The sequence below is a fragment of the Tamandua tetradactyla genome, chromosome 4 (genome assembly GCF_023851605.1).
Source record: "Tamandua tetradactyla isolate mTamTet1 chromosome 4, mTamTet1.pri, whole genome shotgun sequence".
In the NCBI taxonomy this organism is placed as follows: domain Eukaryota; kingdom Metazoa; phylum Chordata; class Mammalia; order Pilosa; family Myrmecophagidae; genus Tamandua; species Tamandua tetradactyla.
The window spans coordinates 194,914,316-194,935,706 of NC_135330.1; the positions used below are offsets into that span (position 1 = coordinate 194,914,316).

Below are 21,391 nucleotides of genomic sequence, written 5' to 3' on the forward strand. Positions count from 1 at the left end.
TTCCCTTCTTAAAAGCTGTTCCATTCTAGTATTACACATCTCCGCAGCTTACAAACTAAAACATACGTATTGAACAAATATTCAAAGAGTATTACTAAGAAGTGGTGTCCAATCCAAATGAATTGGCTTGACCCTGGGCAAAACATTCAGAAAAGCAACTGAAATTTCAATCCAGCATGACTAAGAATGAGAACAGAAATCCTCTGTGTCACAGGGGCACACAGAGTGTGCACCAATACAGACTTACGGACATCCCCAAGAAAGGGCCGCCTACGCTGAGACTTCAAACAGGAGGTAATGACGTGGTAAGTGGGCATAGAGAGGGGGCAAAATAGGAAATAACCTATAATAAACCTGCTTAAACTTCTGAGATCCTCTAGCTTGGATGCTATAAAAGTATAAATACACATAACCTTGAGAAATGGCCACATATTACCAATCTGCCATGGATCAAAGATATTAATATTAAATTACTTTGTCCGTGTTAGAAATTTAATTAACTTCCTCAACAAGTAAATTTGTGAGGGTCAGAAGCCAAACAATATGTACAAATTGGTCTTCTGAATGCCAATTTACCCCCTAAAATGTACCCCTAAAATGTACGCTTTGGGTAAAGTGTACCCAAAACCACAAAACAAAAATTCAGGCAAAGTTACTAACATTGAACAGAAATTCTGAGTTGAGCTTCCTGAACTACCTAGAAATCTCCCTCTAAGTTATTAGATGATTTCCTTCCACATCTGGGCAACCACTTGACAGATGTTTACACCACTGACAGATGATTAAATGGACTGCAACCCAAACAGAAAGGCACTCAGTGGAAGATGGCTGGAGAACTGCATAGCTGCCATGAAAGACAGAGATCACACAGTTCTATCTTAGCTTTATTTTCTGGAGCCACCTCAATTTGTAAACAGTTGCATGGTCTATACACTTCCAAAGGAAATGAGCTCAGCACCCTCTGATATCAAACAGACAATCAATTTCTGCACAGAGCCACCAAAATATCATTTATCACACAATGGACCTTTTAGGTAAGTCCTCAGGGATATTTTACCCCTAAATTTTGAAAATCCTACATTTAGAATTCTATCAGCTTTTAAGGATTTTTTTTTCAGTCAGCAGACTCTGATTTAGAAATTATCCACTTTTAAATAAAACAATATGAATGAAGGTATTTCCTTAACTGTAAGATATTCTAATTATCTTGCAATTATTTGGTAGTGTTATTTATTATTGTTGTTACTTTATATAGAGCCTCTTCCTCCCTCAAATAAAGCCATAAAATACTGAAGACATGGATTATTATGGAATATTATCACGGAGCTTAGGGAATTGACTTCTGGAACCAACTAACAGGAGATTTTATCATACAAGCTGCTCACAGTGGCCACCTAAAGCCAACTCCTGCTCTGGGCTGAGAGAACCAGTGTTAAACAACATCTAAAATAAGAGCAAATGTGTCCTCAGTGCTGAACTGTGGACATCTTCAAGGAGTAACGTTTATAAATTTTATAATTTATAATTTATTATATATAAATATACATATATATAGGAATTGGTGTGAATTTTTTTTCGATTTCGAGACTTTCTGTTATTTCCTTGGTGTTCAACTCTAGGGAGTTAAGACTGCTGTATCGAACTACTAGGTTATCGATCATATCTTGATTCAAGACAACACAAGTTGTCTTGGCTACATGCAACAATTCCCAAAAGCAAGACAAAAATCGTGGCAGTGCTGCTATGCTGTTTTCTCTTTATCCCTGAATATTTTGTGGTGAGGATTGCTCAATTCCAAGTACCAGTGCTAAATACAAAATAACCTCAATCTCTAAAGTAACAGGTAACAGGGAAATATATGAATATTTTTTAGCTTCTTGTCTGCTACATCTTATTCATTCTGAAAAAAATAAAAACATTTTCTAGCTTAGATTTTGAATATCACTATTCAAACTATGGGGAAAGGCTACTAGTTATTCTACAGCTCAGTACTAGAATCTTTAAAATGAATATATACTCTAAGATTATCAACTAATTATATCCACCTATCCTTTAGTGTCGACACTCCTTTTCAACATGAAAAAAATCAGAACAGGCACTGCCTAAAGATCCCAATAGATTGGGAGAAGGATCAAAATTAAAGAAGGAGTTAGAGAAAATAGATTTAACAAAAGAGTATGACTGCTGAATCACTATACTGATATTTCTTAGTCTCGAGTATTTTGGAGCAGCTAGAAGGAAAACTCTAAAATACTGGAATGGTAACCCATAACAAACTCTGAAAGCTGCTCTCTGTAACTACTTGTTGAAGAGTACTTTCAAAATTATTGTTTTTTCTTTCTATATATTTTTCACAATAAAAAAGTCCTAAAAAGTGAACATATAAATTGTCAGTACTAAACTTCAATTTCTCTTTTACTTTTACTCCTATGTGACAGATATAGAAGGCAGAAAAAAAACTTGACTTTTTAAAAATACAATTTAAGCTGTCTAGGCTTACTCTTATGTTTTAGTCACTGCTTGTGTCCCCTGTCCCACCCTGCCCAGTTCAGGGGGCTGTAGGTCTCTGAGGACAAAAACTGGTCACAGTGATGGGGATAAGAGAAGGGGTCAGGGGAGGAAACATTAAAGAAACAAAAGTAAAAATAGCTTAAAAAATCTAAAAGGACAGGGTTTCTAGATGTTTTTGATTTTTTAAAAATGCTTATCTACTCTCCAACTTTGAAAACAGTATATATAGATTAAAAAAAAAATCCAGTCAGCAAAAGATCAATCCAAAAATCATCAAGTCTGTCAAAGGAAGACTGACATATTGGCTCACATGTACACGAAGGCACGCATGCACACCCCTATGCACACACCCCGTGCACACACCCCTGCGCACACATCCCTGCACACACAGCCCGTGCACACACCCCGTGCACACAGGCACTCCCTACTCGGATCCAGGCTGCCAGGACAGTAAACGACAATCAGGTATAAAGAAATGCTTTCTCTGTAAGTCTAGGATCTAAAACTGGATTTGATTCAGATATTTTTTAAAACTTTTGCTTTTATTTAGTTCAATAGTTATAGAAAAATAACTTGTTCTAGCCTGAACTGCTTGCAAAAGTTTATTTTTAAAATTTGATGTAGCTGCCAAATTAAGCAAATTAGAGTAGGGTTCAGATTTTTAATTTTAGTCCCTATTTCAAGTCCCTAGTAACAGCAGTATTATCTGCAAATGCTCTGGCTTAGAACCTGCATTACACCAGCATTTAGCTCTGCATTCACTCTGAACTGTATGGGGGTGAAAAAAAGGAAGGAAGATAAAAAGGTAAAAATGAGGTTAAAAGCCATCTTTACTCTATTTCACATACACTCACAAGCTTTCTAATTCATGAGCAAGAAGTCTAAATTTAGATTGACCAGGAAAAAAAGATACTATCACACACATCCTCTTCAGTCAGGAAGAGAAAGTTAATAACTGCAAAGCCTTCAAACCACAGGAATTCAGATACACTTAACATCAATAATTTAAATAACTACTAATCTCACAAAGAGCAAAGGAAAAAGAGAGCAAACACTCTAGGTCACTTGACCAATGTATAAACAAATACTCTTTATTTTCTTCCAGCAAAAAAGGAAGACAGGAACTTAATTTTTTTTCCAAATTAAAGTTAATCCATCACCTGAAGAAAGTTTCTTTGTTCAGGAACTATTCATAAACCTCAAGGCAATTTATTTAGCTCTACTTCACGTTATATGTATGCCACAAGTGTGCATGTGGTAGATATTAGTGGCCCGTGTATAATGTGTATTCTGACAGCAATGTGAGACTTTTTACTTCTTTTAGAAGTAAAACAGAAAAAAGCAAGAACCCTAAGAATCTTGTCTACAGTAGGATTAAAAGAGAATTTTCCCATGCCTTCTATCTCCATGTTCATAAGAGAAAAACACTTTGATGCTAAACACATTTTGAAATATTAATTTTCAGTGCCTTCAGTTCAAATTGCTAAAAGGTAGCATTAAAATTTGTCTTCATATGCTTTATATGTGTATATTTTCTAATATTAAGCAATTATTGCCATTTTTTTTTTTTTAACATGGGCAGGCACCGGGAATCAAACCCGGGTGGTCCTCTGGCATGGCAGGCAAGCATTCTTGCCTGCTGAGCCACTGTGGCCCGCCCTATTGCCAATTTTTAACGTATGAAAAGAGTATGACAGTTTTTAAAGAGTCCTTATTGTTTATAGACGTGTCTAGAAATATTTGTGAATAAAATACCATATTTGGGGGCGGGCCACGGTGGCTCAGCAGGCAGAGTTCTCGCCTGCCATGCCAGAGACTTGGGTTCAATTCCTGGGTCCTGCCCATGAGAAAAAAAAAAAAAGAGAGAGAAAATACCATGTTTGGGATTTGCCTAAAATAATTTAGGAAGAGAGGCAGAGTAGGTCTGGATATAGATAAAACATTATTGGCCATGCACTGATGATTACTGAAACTGGATGCAGGGTTCACTACATCACTCTGTGTTTGTGTATGTTTGAAATGTTTCACAGAAGTTAAAAGTGTTTACATAATCCCTTCTAAGTGACGCTCTGAATGAACTCTTATAATGATTTAAGTGTTCAGCCAAACCCCACGTACAAAAGCTGGTTTAGCTCCAGGACAAAAACAGATGAGAAACATGCACTGAATAAAAAAGGAAGAGCGGCCACGTAAGGTGTTTTTTTGCACCATGTACCAGACCTAGGATAAAGAAACATGGTCACAGCGATCAAAAGAAACACAGCCACATTTAAATTAAGATTCTGCCAAGCCCATAAACTGAAGAGATTGTTATAATCGTTCTTCTACAAGTCTAGAAAAATTAACCTACCAATTCATTGGATAGGAAGACTAGATTATTTGAAATAATAAAGTAGTTACATTTTCTGAACTGATCCTGGATAACTGCCATTTATTTATGATAATAGTGTATTAATATACTAGGGCATTGCAAACCATGCAGATATCCTTTTTATGAGCATTTTTCACAAAGGAAAATGTCTCTTTTACCAGAAAGGACATCATTAAAAAAAGAAGAAGAAGAAAAAAGTAGAAGGGAACCATATAAGTAACCTGGAGAAAAACAATTTAGAATAATCCAATGACACTCCCCCAGCAGGATTAATGAACAACACTTCAATGTCAAAGGGCCTATTAAAGATCTGAGCTCTCCATAACAGGGATATATCAAGGATAAAAATCTCCTTTCCCACCCCTCTACCCCAAACCTCATCTATAGAGAGCTTCAAGGATAAAAGTTTCTACAAATACACTTTATAGGATGATTTATATTTTATAAATGATACCATTTTCTTTAAAATGCTTTAAATTTTACAAGTTTACAATAAACCCACTGCTTTCTAATTAGGTAAAAAAATTCCTAATAATTCTATAAAACAAAAATAAATAAAAGTTTAGATTTTTAAAAGCAGAAATGCAAAATGGAAAGAATACAACCAAGAAATCACAAAATTAAACCAGCCAGATAAATACTTCCCTTTAGAAACCATTGGTCAAGTTCACTGAGAAATCACAGAAAACAAAAATGTGATTTATTTGTTTTACTATGGAGGATAAATCACATTTCATTTATTGATGAGCAGTTATCATATTACCCTATTACCCTACTTAATACTGGGTACTTATGATTACCTTGACTTCTAAATTGCTTAATTTCTAAAATATTACATTCCAAGGCTTACAAAACAAAGATGGTCAAATTCTAAAGTCACACTTCTAGCTAAAAGTAACCATATATGAAAATATATGTGACTGGTTTTCAAAATACAGCAGATGTTCCAACATCCATGACTATAATCATCATATCCTTAAAAATATCATCCATCCTTCACCCTTTTCTCGCTCCCCACTCTCTCCTGGGTAACTCCAGCTTTGGCTCAACACAGCCACTCAAACTCTGCTGAAGAAAGACATACAAAAAAAAAGAAGAGTATAAGTGAGTTCACTGTTCCTGCTTATGTAATATCTACTATACCTATCCTGGGACATCTTCCTTTTGCATGAGTGGCTTGCTTTGGTGCATTTCTTAGAATAATTCCAACTTATCTAAGTTACTCAAGTCACCTGAGAAAGAAGAAAAGGGTTCTACAATTTCAGAGCAGACTGTTATTCCCTTTGTCCAACCTACTACCTTAAAATGGTACTGCCAGGGATGGCCACTTGAACTGTTCCAGGAAGACTTCAGCTGTAAATCTGTCAGGTTCTCAGAAATGGGATACATAAGCACTTCCATGAAATGACTCACAGACTGGCATAATTTTAAAGACAAAAACACCATAATAAGCACACATCTGCACTCTGCACTACATACATGCTGAGTGAGCCCATCCCTACTTCAGAATAAAGGTGTTTAGGGAAAATATTCTCCTATTTTCTCATTTTTCTTGGCTGCCTCTCCTAATCTCTATGGAGTGAAGTAGACAGTGCTATAGGAAACGAAAGCGCCAAGTGCTTGCTTCCTATGCCACTTGGTACTGACAGCATCTCTGAGTGGCAAGATGTCCCAAATTGTTAGTAAAACTGTCTTGCTCTGGCACAGAGAATTTAATAAGAAACAACATTTTAGTGATCCCAGCATGAAAGCATGAACTGAATGCTTGCTATTGTGCTAACAACCGATACTAATAGGTAAGAAAGAAATTCATCTGTGTAGGATTTAAAAGGATCAATTTCAGAGCAAAAAAGCAAGTATTATTAATGCTTGTTCAGATTAAATATATAGTAGCATAGCAAAATCTTTTGACAAGCGTTGGAAAAAAGGTACATATGGGCCTAAAAATTGAAAAATTATTATAATTTTAAAAAAGTAGACCTTTTGAATGCTTCTATGTCTATCATTTCAGTATGGAAAACTATCATAACTGTATCAAAAATACTGTTTTGCCCAACATCAAAATAGCTGGCAAAGCATTAAAACCATAGATGTTTCATCAATTATATAAAACGGACTTTGATGAGTCCTTATTCTTCACCTTCCTGCAAGTATCTGCTGTTGTGACCACTCTTCCTCCTTGGCACAGTGCCTATGAGTTATTTATTCCACAAACATTTATGAAGACTCTACTATACAAAAGGTACCACAGTAGTTTCTGGTTATAGTGGCAAATGAAAAATATATACCTGTCCTATGGAACCTGGAGAAAACAGAAAATAAACAACTAAACAAACAAATTGCAAAGTATGATACGCGCATGAAGGAAATCAATAAGGTGCTAAGACAGAAAACAAGGAACAGAGGGCAATCAATTTCAGACATAGTCAAGAAAAATGTCTCTGAGGTCAGAAAAGCTAAGGCGCTACCCGTGTATATGAGCTATAGCTGTGTACTGAAAAGTGTCCTGAGCAAAGGAACTGGCATGTGCTAAAGTACATTACGGACATGGGAAAGATTTGTGGCATGTTCGAGGAACTGAAAGGAACCCACTGTAACAGAAGCACAGCTAAGTCACAGGATATGAGATCATCAAAACAGGCAGGAGTCAGATCAGACAAGACCCAGAAGCCCCAATAAGGATTTAGAGCCTTATTCTATGGGAACTGATGCTTCAAGGGAAAGCTGTTGAAGTTTCATTTTTTTCTAGAGGGAAAGATAATCCATTTTACATCTCATAAAGATCACTCAAACTACTTTTGGAAACCATATTGTAGGGGACTGTGAATGGAAGAAGGATTAGCACCGAGACTAACTGCAGTACTACTCCAGGGAAGAGGTAAGACGCCTGCTAGAGGGTGGGAACACGGAGACAGAGCAGGAGGCAGATTCCAGATATACTTTGGAATGGATTTGGGGGATGAGGGAAATGGAAAAACCAAGGATAACTCCTAGAATGTCTGCCTTAAACAACTGCTTGACTGATGGGGAAGTATTTAATGACTTTCAGTCATTCTTAGCTACTAGAAATAATGAAGAAAGAACCTGGTGATCCCACGACACAAAACGGCAAAAATGAAACTAAGGAACAAAAAGAAAAGGCACTTAGATCTAGCTATGAGGTAACAGTACTATCTAACCAAATTTCCCACTGAAAACAACTATGAATGGGATAAAATACGAAAAACAAAACAATTTAAAAAAAAAAAAAAAAAAAGCAAAAGCTATCTGAAGGGATAGCAGAGCAACCAAGAGAGCCAGGGCAGGAGAAATCAAATTCCACAGAGAAGAGAAGCACAGTGAGGTGAATTCCACCTCTTCCCCTTGAGGTATTTGTCAGTTACCACTACAGTACAGAAAGGCCAAGCAGAAAGCAGAACCCAGGAGCTTATGTCAGTCTCACTGGGCTAGGGAGATAAAAACTGGAATTCTGTACTACCAAAGGAACTAGGAATTGGGGGACAAAGATTCCAGATAAAAGGGAACCTCAAAGAAAAGAACCCAACATTCTACTCAACTTTAGGAGTGTGCTGAATCATGAACTGCATGGCCTTAAAGACAGCAAAAATGATGTGGCAAAGAGACTAAAAAGCTAAGCAGGGCTTTCATCAGTCTCACAAGACCAAGGAGTTGAAAACTGAAACTCAGGGTTTGCCAAGGAAGCAGTATCTTGATAAATACCCCAAACTTTCAACTGATACCTTTGAAGCACTAGGGCTAAGGCTATTTATCCTATTTCCTGGGTGCCCTGAATTCAGCTTCACATCACTGATGAATCAGAGTGATCAGTGCCTTTCCTAACTGCCTGCCAGAGAATATTAAATCCTATCTAGAGAAAACATCATTCAGATCCTCTATAAATCTTTCATTACAATGTTAAATAAAACATTACCAGATATCCTAGGAAAAAGGATCAAATAATCAAAAAATAGACAAGAGAAGCAAGTTCATGGAGATTTAGGTGTTAGAGTCATCAAACAGTAACTTAACAACTATGATTAAAACACTCATGAAAACATACACAACTTATCACTAGTGAACTTGAATCCATGCAAATTTTAGGACTGAAAATAAAACTGAAATTAAGAACCAATGACAGGGTATAGCAAGATATTGGAGAGGAAAGGTATAAGTGAACTGTAAGACTGGTCAACAGAAAATATCCAAACTGACACACGGGGGGCAGGGGGGTTGGAAACAGTGAAATGAACTAACAGAGCACCAGAAGGGAAGGAGAGAATTAGACGGAAACAATATTTAAAGAGATATTAGCTAAAAAAAATTTCCCTAAGTGACAAAAGACAGCAAGTGATGGACTCAAGAAGCCCTACAAACTCCATGCAGAATAACTGCAATAAAAACTACACATAAACACATCAGAGTAAAATTGCTAAAAACCAAAGACCAAGATCTTAAAAACAGCCAAAGGAAAACATAATAACTGCAAAGGAGCAACAATAAGCCCAAAAGCTGGCTTCTTAACGAAAGCAGTGGAAGCCAGAAGACAATAATAACCCTTTAAAAATGAAGGTAAAAGGAACACATTTTCAGGCAAATAAAAACAGAATTCACTGCTCAAAGACTTATATTAAAAGTAATATTAAGGGAGTTCTCTATATAAAAGGAAAATGAACCAGATGCAAATACGGTAAAATAGAAGCTAAGACGTCCAGAAAGTATACGTGTGAGGGCCAACTGGAAGCAGTAACAGCTGTTTTATCGACAATGTTATTGTTACAACAGCAGCAACAATAATGTCTTTTGGGATTTAAACTAAAGCAGAAGGTGGAAGAGAATGGGAATAAAGTGTTAGAAGGCCCTTTCCAGGCCACACAAAATTGAGACCACAGCAGTTCTAACTAGGTATCAATTACAAAAATATAACCAGAAAATCCCCAAATGGGGATTAAGCCTCATATTTAAACCATATATTTCTAAATAACCCATGGGTCAACGAAGAAACCACAATGGAAATCTAAAAATACGACATGTCAAACTCATGACAAGCTGCATTAGAGGTAATTTTTATAGACTTAAATGTATTCATTAAAAAAAGAAAAAAGGCTGATAATTAATATGTTAAGTTTCCACTAAGAAGTTGAAAAAGAACAGAAAATTAAACTAAAAAAAAGTGGAAGAGAAATTAATAGAAAACAGACTTTCTAAATCTGAAAACTGTCTCTCTGAATAACTAGTCCAGATTTTTTTAAAAGGAGGCAAAAAATTACCAATAAAAATAATTTTAAAAAGCAGAAATCACTACAGATACTAAAAACATCAAAAACATAAAAGGATATTGTAAAAAACATTAAGCCAGTTTGGAAAATTTAGGTGAAATGGAAAAAATTAAGTGAAAGGCAAAACTTGTTTAAACTGACAAAGAAACAGAAAATGTTAATAGTCCTATATACACTAAAGAAACAGAATCAATAATTCCTTATGAAAACTCCAGATGGCTTCACCAGTGAATTCTTCCAAACGTTTACGGATGAAAGAAAATCAGTCTCCACAAACTATTTGAGAAAATTAAGAAAATACACTTCCCAGCTGATTTTATGTAGTTAGTATAATCTTGATATCTAAAATCTGGCAAAGACTGCAAGAAATTAAAATTTCTAGTTAATATTAAAATGCATAAATTCTAAACAAAATATAATCTAACATATTAAAAGGAAATGCATAATGAAAAAGGTTTATCCAAAAATTCAAGGATGCTTTAAAATTACGAAATATGTGCCCTCTCTCACCCCAAATTTTAATACATATCCTATGGCACAGCATCTACAATGCTAAGCTCATCATACGAAATTACTGAAAACCAATTAAAATTTGCTGACTCAAACATGTTTCTCACCCTCTCTGATCTAGGTTGTGAGAAGGTGAAATCAACTTGGCTGATAATCAATGACATTCCTAACACAGGGAGGTCAACGTAAGACAGACAAAAAATAATGTTTCTACCAAGACCACAATATGGTCCAAAATGACTAACCACCTCTCTTTCCCTGAGTAACTACTGCTTGCTTACCTTATCAATGACTCCCCAATCCCCTGGGTTTCTGCTGCATCCTAAACACAGACTGCTGAGAGATTATTACACCACCTCTACTTCATGTGTGGTAGGTAGCATTCAACCCACAACTAGCCAGCTTTCCCCAGATGCTCATCAGAATCACATGGCAAAACTCCTTTGGTTCCCTCCAAGATACCACATGGGTCCTTGGGTACCTGCCTGCCTGGCTGCAGCAACTTAATAAGCCTGACTTTTTTTCACTCCAGATGCACTCCCAATCAATGGTCTTTACTTGGTGGGCATTATTTGTTCCTTTCTAAAGAGGTGATAGCACCTATACTTATCCAAGGTCATTGTGAGGATTACATGAAACGTTATCATCTAACATGCCCAGCATGGTTGGTAAATACCAAGTGCACAACAAATATTAGTTCTCCCCTAGGAACTCTAAACAAAGCCAAACATGCGATTTTAGTACTTCACTATCACTAAAATCTACATCTATGCAGAACATAGCTAAGAGCGAGAAAAGATAATTCTAACCATTCAAAACAGGTATGATCAAGTCCATGAAATACCATACACTTTACTTTAGGGCAGTCCGTGAGAGTCCTGCTCAGACACATTTGCTCATTTTTAACAAGTGTTATTCTAATAAATTTTGGAAATCTAGTTTCCACACCCAAGCAAACTAGAACAGCAACTGCAAATAGAAAGGGATGGGTAGGCATATTGATCAAAGAAAGAAATACTGGCTCAAAAAGGCATGAAAAAGAAAAACTATAAATATCAAACATAAGAACTTAAAATGCATTTGGAGTGATGGAAATGTTTTGGTCATGGATGGTACTGATGGTGGCACAACATTGTAAATGTAATTGATTAACATCAATGAAATATGTATCTGAATGTTGTTTAAAAAGGCAATTTTGGATTGTATGTTTTGGTAGCAGAATAAAAATTAAGAAAAATAAATAGGTGAAACTACACTACCCAGTGAATCCTAATAGTACCATTATAAAAATGTGCTTTCATTAATTTTAGCAAATGTACCACACCAATGCAAGGCATGATATATGGGAATCCTGCATTTTATGCATGATTGTTGTGTAAACTCACAATTTTTCTTAAAAATAAAAAAGATGCAGTGGTTGCAACATCCTGTAGCCATATTTGTCTCTTTATTTCTCAAGGGGTGAAACTGAAATAAAGTTTCTATTTTTCCTTAAAAAAGAAAAAAACGTAAAATGTTCAGAAATCTGAAGTCATCTATTGCAGTAGTCTCTAAATATTTTTCTGATTGAATATCCCACTTATAAAATACTTGTGCATATCCCTCCAATAAAAGCATATTCATTTATAAATCATACTATGTACATTATAAAACATACACAAAAATAGAAATTAAGACAAAAAATTTCTTAATGTTAAATTTTACATATTTATTTTAAATATTAATTTCTTTTAATTTTGCAATCACTAAAAAATACCACTACTATTAACATACTGAGAGTACTATTATTTTATATGCCTCTTCTTAAAAAATCTTGTTTTCCCAATTTGTGAAGTTTAATTATTCTGACACTTGTTTTAAAAGCTGTCATAATGTGTACAACGACGTTCAGAACAGCACTACTCACGATAGCCAAGTTATAAACATCCCAAGCATTCACCAACAGATGGACAGATAAACAAAATGTGGTATGTAAGTAATTATTATTCAATCGTTAAAAGGAATGAAGTTCTGATACATGCTACAACACAGATGAGACTTAAAAACATTATGCTAAGAGAAATAAGTGAGGCACCAAAGATCGAATATTAAAAGCTTTATGCTAAGAGAACTAAAACAGACACAAAAGAACACATATTATATGATTCCACTTATACGAAATATCTAGAATGGGAAGATTCACTGAGATGGATATCTCAGCGAATTCCCTCTAAGAGGCTTTTAGGGCAGTTATTGCTTAATGGATGACAAAAAATGGTTTGGAGTGAAAAAAAATTTTGGTAATGGATGATGTTGATGGGAACACAATTAATGACACTGTGAATGTAATTAATGCCACTGAATTGTACACTTTTAAATGGCTAGAGTGGCAATGATTTTTTTTAAGTGAAGTCAATGTTAACATGATGTCAATGCTATTAAATTTTACTTCCGATGTCAGTCAAATATTTTTACAAACTACATAAAAAGTTTTCCTTTTTAAGTTTCCAATAAACGGGCTCAAAGGCCAATGAAATTCTTTGCAACAAAGATTTTTCAATAGATCAGAAACACTGAAATGTTTTCAAAATGCTCTCTCCATACTATTAATTTCTTCCCAAAAGGAGGTACCTTCTCTCTTTTATTGTTAAAAATGTCAGTTTTGTCTTGAAGAGGCAACTCTGTGTTTGTCTTTACAAAAATATCTGCTAGATAGCATACCATTGATAACCTTTTGCCCATCATGAAAAAGGTCAGCATATCTAGAATTTTCTGTCTTTTGTAAAATACAAACATGTAATTCCTCCTTCAGTTCTTCAACTCTTTTAAATACTCGGGCCATGAACCTCTGTTACCCATCTCAATTCAAAGGATTCTAAATTCTTCTTTTAGAAAGTATTTTATTTAGAGTAGCTAGAAGTAAAAACCTAAAATTGCAGAATTGTAACCCATACCAAATTCTGTAATCTGTTTTATAATTATTGTTGCTATGTACTTTAAAATTTATTGCTTTTTCAACATATGTTATTTTTCACACAAAAAAAAAGAGGTGGAGGAATATAACAGAGAAGATAGGATGTAACAAATGAGTAGGAATGCTGAATCACTATACTGATATTTTTGTTGGTTTCCAGTGTCTTGGAGCAGATAGAAGGAAAAAATGAAAAACTGTGGAACTGTGACCCCATACCAAACTTTAAAATCTGTTCTATAACTACTTGTTAAAATGAACTTTAAACTTATTGCTTTTTTGTATATGTTACATTTCACAATAAAAAAAGTTTTTGAAAAAGTATTTTAAAGCATAAAATATTTTATCTGCACAAAGCATAAAGCAGATAAAATAACTATAACAGAAAAACTGCAACAACTGAGAAACCCAAGGTGCTGTGGCCTCTGCGTGGTGCCCCCATCTTTCTTCAGCAAACCACCCTCCTTGGGACCACCTGAACGCGAACCCAGGAACGCCTCAGAGTCAATACATATATCAATACAAAAGCTCAAACTCCTCCACTGGGGACTGGGGGGAGGGAGGGAGACACAAATAAACCAAAAGAAGTTCTAGAATTTTATTCTTCACACCTCAATTGACTATAGCCTCACATCACTTCGCAAATATTGATCTAGTGAAGGGTCATAAAAGCTTTATAACCTGCATTAGGCCCTGAGGTTATCACAGCTGCAGTTAGTTTAAAGGATAATAATAATAACTGAACTGAATCAATTGCTCAAATGATGACTCTAAGTCACACACACACACAAAAAAGCTAAATTTTGCACAGTACATTCTGTTTAAGCAACAGGGAAATAACCCAAAATTGTTAGACTGGGATATTTCAGAAAACTTCAATTTCTGAATAATGTATTCAGAAAACTTGCTGATTCAGAATGACTTATTTACCAGGGTTTACAGATTAACATGAATCTACAGTCACTTTCAAATTGTTTCTCCAGAATGAGAAAATTTAAAAATCAAAGATAATTAATGCAGAATATACTTCAGTCTTCTAAAATATTGTTTCATATCATTAAAATTAGGCGAGCCATCAGCACTTTAACCACTAATTCAAAAGAACTTAAGCTTAATATAAAAAATACATATTTCATATTCGAAATGGTAACAAAAGCAAACATCAGAGACTTCACCTTTAACATTGTTAGTAGTAGGAGCCGTGGAAATATGGAACAATATTATTTTTTTCCTAAGTAACGAAGAAAGTAATGCTTCATGAGGCAAGAAAATAATTCAATGCAGTTTTAAAACTTTTATTTTGCTTTAGAAATTATGGGAGATACAATAAATACAAGACATATATCCACATAAATTTGATATTGTATGAGAACATTAAGCAGACCGATACGAAAAGGGAGGAAAAAGCACAGTGGGCTAGAATGAACTAAAAGCCATTCTCACAGAAGAGAGGGCACTGAGCTGCACATCGGATCCAGGGCTGGAAAGGTTTTCTTCAAGGCTGAAGAAAATCATTTGTCATTTGTTTTGTTCATAAAAATGTCTAATTTAAAATACCAAATATAAGACACTTGTATAAAACTTAGAGAATTGTTCAGTTAGAGATATACTATTTCCTAAACTGTTCATCAATTCACACACGTAAATGGTACTTATCTACCCTTTAGCTTCATCCCAACCTAGATTTTATATAAGAGCTCTAGGAGAAGGGGGAAAAAGGAACTGTAAGTAGACAGGAAATTGCTCTGGACACAGAAATCAATATACTCTTCTTTCAGTGTTAAAATTTTCTATTCACTGTAGTTTTTTCAAGCACAGTATTTTTCTCTGATACACTCTTCTATATGTCATTTTACTTGAACTTGGAAAAGTTATAAAAGTTCACTTTGAGAGGAAATGCGTTAACAGTAATTTGCTGTCCACCAGAGGGCTCCAGTATTTCTTCCACAGATGGAAGAGATATAACAAAAATAATAAAAATATTAAGTAAGCAATAAAATGTACTAAAAAACCCTTAAATTGTCATTATCTCATTTAATTGCTAATTAAAAGTTTGCTACAACATAATACATTGACAGTTTTAAAAGAACAAGACTTTTCTTTAAATGTTTCATTAACCAAAATGTTTCAAATACCAAAACTGCTTGGCCATTATTTGGACATTAATTTTCAATCTCTCTCTTAGGTAGAGTTTTCAGTTTTATAGATATCGTAAAGTATAATTTTAGTCTGAAGCCCTAAATAGTAGCTCAAATGCTGTATTTAATACTTTAATAAATGCAATCATATATTTCTTGATCATTATTCCAATCAGAAAACAAAATTACCATATTATCCAACTAGCCTTAGGCTTCACTAACATATTTAATGTTTTCTCACAAAAACCTACGGTCATTAACATAATGCATACTATGATCATAAACAATGAACAACAACCCATCAGTAACCATGAATTTTTGTTGAGGAATAAAACAGGAAATGAATCATTTACATACACTGTATCATAAAGATACTCTGTTCAAATATATAGATGTTTCACAAGTAAGTTATTACACTATGTTAGCAAATCTCTTATTTCAAACTTGATCACTCTTAAAAGAATAACAAATGTTTTTTGTAAAAATATTTATAATATTTATAGGACACATTTTTTACTGAATGTTAATTGGAAAAGTACCAGGTGCAGGGCAGTGCAACGGTGGCTTGGTGGCAGAATTCTCACCTGACCCAGGTTCGATTTCTGGAGCCTGCCTATGCCAAAAAATAAAAATAAAAGTACCAAGTGCAACTATATTTTTAATGACTACAGCAAATCCATTCACTAAGAGTGCCTCTCCCCCTCCAAAAAGATCTAACTTCTAAATTTATATTACAAAGAAATATAAGACCCCCTACAGTAAACACATTTACTGAATGTCTAAAAATAAATTTTAAAAGTATGTTGTATTTTCAAAACAAACAAAAATGCTAAAAAATAAATTTTAAAGAGTGTCACAATGATAATCATAAGATTTTACCAAAACATGATTGATTCAGCAATTACTGCATGTCAGGTTGAATTATCACTAATGAAAAACACAAAACACAAAAGGGGTTATAATACAACTTTAACGCATCCCCCAAATAAGATTTTCCTATACAAGTGACAAACACCATGAAAACGGAAACCAGTGTAACATCTGTTCCTAAGTCGCACATACTAGCTGCCAATGCTTAGAAACCTTAAGATTTCACCTCACCTATGCAAAAATGCATGCCTTACTGGATTGCAAGTTCACTATAGGTATCCTGCTCCTTATCAGTTCAGAGCTGCCCTGCTGCAAGGAAATGTTAGTTAGTAGACCGGCAGGGATAGGGAGGCTGGGGCTTTTCAAGATCAAAAGTGGTAAAATTGTTCTCACTTTTAATTCGTGAATGTAAACTCAAATTCACTGCCAATTACTGATATGAAAAATGTACTAAATATGACGTATTTAATCAGCAACTTGTAACCAACATTCACCATGCTGTATTTCAAACAATTGAGAATTCTAGGTACATATTATATTTTTGCACTTAAGAAAAAAAACAAAGAAGCAAATGAAGGTTTAAAAAACTTTAACAGTAAAAAAACCTCTCAACCCCTCCAACAAGTTGAACAGCGAGAAAACAAGATAACCGCTCAGAACAACGTGCCTGAGCCGAGCAGCAGCTGTGGAGCAGCACCACCAGGCATTACACGTTCATTACATAATGCCGCTTTGCCCTTGCATAGCACCTTTAATCAAGGGATCTCAAAGCACTACAGAACATAAAGACCTGAGAATACATCTGAAAACAAGTAAAATAGTTCTATATAATTGCAGCTCTTAACAAAACCCAGTCACTACTTCCACGTACCCTGATCTGAACATCAACTTGCAATCCCTCCCTGTGACTCAGAAATAGCATTCCCCAAATTATCTCAATTTGAAAACCATGCTACACACATTCCAGCTTTTCTTCATCTCTGGGCCTAAAGAAAGTACTGGCACTATTTTAATGACACAGATCTATTTCATTACAACTTCCGTGTCAGAATAAATAGTATTCAGGGAGAGCATATCCTGCAGGGTTTATAATGGTATCAAATGGAGTCTTTATAAAGAGCAAATCTTTGCTGGAGGTGATGAGCCCATAGGGTACTCATCAAATCGGAGGCAGAGCATTTCACAGTTGTCTAGAGACCTCTTCCAGGCGACTTCAAGAGCATTTAGAGGAAACCATGTCCGGCCATCCTTCACCAGACAGATGTCTACTCTCCTTGTGCAGTGCACACCATGAAGGAAAAGAAAACTGAAAGCACAACACATGAGTTTTAAGACTCAGGAAGGAAAGTGTAAGGTTGCTGTGTGGCCACTCAAGAGACAAGTGTCGTGTATCCTTTGCATTTAAATAGCACATTAAATGGAAAATCAAACATCAGGCAAAATGCCTTTAAACCAAGATCAAAACCTGTCGTTTAATTCAGTACAAATAAAATTTTTAATCTGTAAATAAGGTTGGATTCTACAGAAACATCTGACATTTTTAATTTAATTATCAAAGTTCAATTTTGTTCCCCCACCCAACTGGAACACACATTCAAATGTCAACTTAATACAAGTGAGCAGAACTACACTAACTTGAATTCTTTCATAAACAAGACTATTCATCTTCCTGCTAATTCAGTTATAGTTGCCCTTACAACTGCAAAGCGTGATTTCACACTGACACTATCCCACCCCACAGCCTTGGAAATCTAAACAGTTACTATTAGTCTACAGTCAGAACCTTAGCCCTTATAAACAAAAAGAAAAGCGTCAATAAACAAGAGCACTCCTTGTTTCAAGTTCTAAATGTGCCCTGATAAAGACTCAATAACATATCTCAGTTTCCCAAAGCCTCACGATGTCACGCAGCTAACTATCTGGTAGGAAGAGTCCTGGAACATTGATACGAGGCGCTAACAGGCGGGCAATCTAGATTTGCAAACATTCCCCCAAATCTTAACGCTCCTCTTGTCATACTTGTTCACCTACAAATTTCCAAAAGCACACAGCGGCGATCCAAATTCTGGCGTACTTTTTCTTAAAGAGGAGTAAATCCCTGTTCTAGAAAAACACCAGGTCTGTGCCTACTGCATCAGCGATGGGGGATAGAGGCAGGATTCCCGGGTCCCCCGGCTCTGCGCACAGCCCTGTCGGGGTCGGGGGCGAGAAGAGGCAAGGGTTTCGGAGGATTTTCCAGCGAAGGTAGGTTTTCTCCACTTCGAGCTATCTTGCTACATTTCCCCTACTTCGCCGCCGTCCCTGGGTGACTTAAAAACCAAAACACACACACACACACACACACACACACACACACACACAGGCCACTGTGAAACCCCATATTATAAGCAGGACTTTCTAAAACGGCGAAAACCAGAAGCTTCAACTTCTCCAAAATGTCCCAGCGCGGCGGCTCTCCGCCCGCGCCGGCCAACCTTCACCCGCGCTGCCCCGTCCGGGGACAGCCGCCCGGCACCTCGCCACCCACCCGGGCCTACCGCGCGCCTCGCTTACCATGTCCGCAGGGACACTCGTGGACATCTTGTCGTCTGATCTGTCCCCAGGGCTTCGCGCAAAAAAAAAAAGGAAAGAGGAGACAACAAACTCCAAGCCGGGATCTTCCAGCCACTGAGGCAAGCCCGAAGCGGGGCGACGGCTTCGTAAACTGCGTCCCCAGGAGGAGCCCTTGGCGGGAGGCGCGAGACCGGAGTGGAGGGCCCGTCGTCAGCGGCTGCAGCAGCCCCAGGACCGGCCGCGCCAGGTGGGCCGAGCCGAGTGACACACGAGCATGGACGGGGTGGGAGGGGGTTAAATGCTCCCCGGCGATGAGTCACCGGCGGCCTCGAGTCAGGTCCTCATCAGGCAGGAGAAGGCCGCGGTGCGGGTGTCCGGAGGGCCCGGCAGCTCCGCATGGACGCGCGCGGGCCGGGGCAGCCGAGCGGGGGAAACGGCCGGGCGAGCTCAAGGGCAGGCGGCGAGCGGCGGCGGCGGCGAGAGCCCGGAGCGCAGGGACGGCGCGCGGAGCGAGGCGGGCGCGGGTGCCCCGGGTCCCTCGGGATCAGGCCGCGGGCGCCCCCGGGCAGCAGCGGCGGCCGAGCCGGGGCTCCGAGCGCATCGCCTCCGGCTGCGCAGCTCCCCTTCCTCCTCCTCCGCCGCCGCCGCCGCCCCCGCCCCCTCCGCCCCTCCCCCGCCTCGCGAGCGCCGGGCGACGCCGACCGCGGCCGGCCCCCGGAAGAGACGGGGTCCCCCTCGCCTCAGCGCGGCAGCGGCTTCCTCGCAGAGCTTTGTCTCTCCAACGCCGCCACTGCTCAGTCCGAAGCGCCGCGCCCGCCTCCTGTCATCGCCTCTCAAGCCAACATGGCGGCGGCGGCGGCGGCGGCGGCCGAGCGCTAGGAGGGGACGCGGCGGAGAGCGCACCCCCACCCCCGCAACCACCCCCGCTCGGCCCCCACCGGCCCCGCGTGCGTCGCGGCGGAGCCCGCCCGCGAGTATGATGGGAACTGTAGTCTCCGCGGGCCACGCGAAGCCACGCCGTTCCCAGCAACAGTTGCTAGGGAAGGAACGCTCCCTCCGCCCGCTCGAGCCCCCTCCTGCCCAGCGGGGGAACGGGACCCCTGTGATAATGCGAACTCTTGGGGGAAAATTAATTCCGCACAGAGAGATTCCCTCATGCACGATTCTCACTGAGATTAGTCAAAATATGTGGCCTGCCTCGTAATGGTGGATGCATGACATTCCATATTTGTCAGAACCCATAGCGCTGTCTACACAGAGAGTGAACCCTAAAGTAAGCCACGGACTTTAGTTTACGTATCAATATTTGTTCATTCATCTAACAAATGTACCACGTTAACGCAAGCTGTTAATAGTAGGGGAAACTAGAGAGGAGGGGGAAAATATATGGGAAATCTGTACTTTCTTATGCAGTTGTCCTGCAAACCTAAAACTGCTCGAAAGATAAGACTTTTTATTAATAATATGGTGTACCTCTAAGCAGAATAATTTAATTACAGCATGCTCCTCACATCCTACCATCTCAAAGCATTTTGTGTACTGATTTCATCTAGGTCTCTTCACCGTTACATTTGGAAGATCAGAAGCAAGCATTGATTTCCAATAAGGTTAGAGAAGTTCAACAGGAACAAGGATCTCATTAAGTGGTGAGGATGTTTCAACATGTGTTTCCTAAAGACGCAGAGCCATAAAGCTATAATCTAGTTAATTGAAATTATAAAAAATTGCATTAGATACAGTAGTATATCAAGCCAAATCTATATCAGGAAAATAGCTGTTTCAGACAACCTGGAGATTCACTAGTTTACCAGGTTAACCCCTAACGTCTATTTAATCTATACTGATTAGAAGTAGCAGGGGGGAAATGCCATTGTTGAGAGACTTGGGTGAAATATGTCCACCCCAAACTCAGCTACCAAATGCAGAAACCACAAGTATCGATCCAAATCTCTGTGTCCATATCTCCTAGTCCTTTGGCTGACTACTACCGGAAGGACAGTCTTGGTGAGACACCTGTATTGAAATGCCAATGAGTTTAGACTCTCCTACCTCATCTGTGACCTCAACTGTAAAACAGCCTTGCCTCCCTTCCACTGGTAAAGTAGGGGCAAGTTGTGAGGGTGACTTCATGCGCGGGAAATCATTTGGTAAATAATAATGCATCATTTGATATGAAATGCTACGACTCATCCTCATTCAACAAACAAATGTG

General features: G+C 37.9%; 1 protein-coding gene and 1 long non-coding RNA gene across 4 annotated transcripts in view; one reads left to right on the top strand and one right to left on the bottom strand.

The window, feature by feature from the left end:
• Window positions 1–19,615, bottom strand: part of UBL3 (ubiquitin like 3) — a 78,178-nt gene extending 58,563 nt beyond the window's left edge. The window contains exon 1 of the mRNA XM_077158952.1: window positions 19,180–19,615. Within this exon, the coding sequence (XP_077015067.1) occupies window positions 19,180–19,206 (27 nt within the window). The 5' untranslated portion in view covers window positions 19,207–19,615. The remainder of the gene's footprint in view (window positions 1–19,179) is intronic.
• Window positions 19,616–20,186: 571 nt separating this feature from the next.
• LOC143681704 (uncharacterized) overlaps window positions 20,187–21,391 on the top strand; it is a 37,308-nt gene continuing 36,103 nt past the window's right edge. The window contains exons 1-2 of one of the 3 annotated variants that reach the window (XR_013174791.1): window positions 20,187–20,452; window positions 20,733–20,825. This is a non-coding gene — a long non-coding RNA (uncharacterized LOC143681704). The remainder of the gene's footprint in view (window positions 20,453–20,732; window positions 20,826–21,391) is intronic. The other 2 variants (XR_013174792.1, XR_013174790.1) reach the window with 2 other exon arrangements.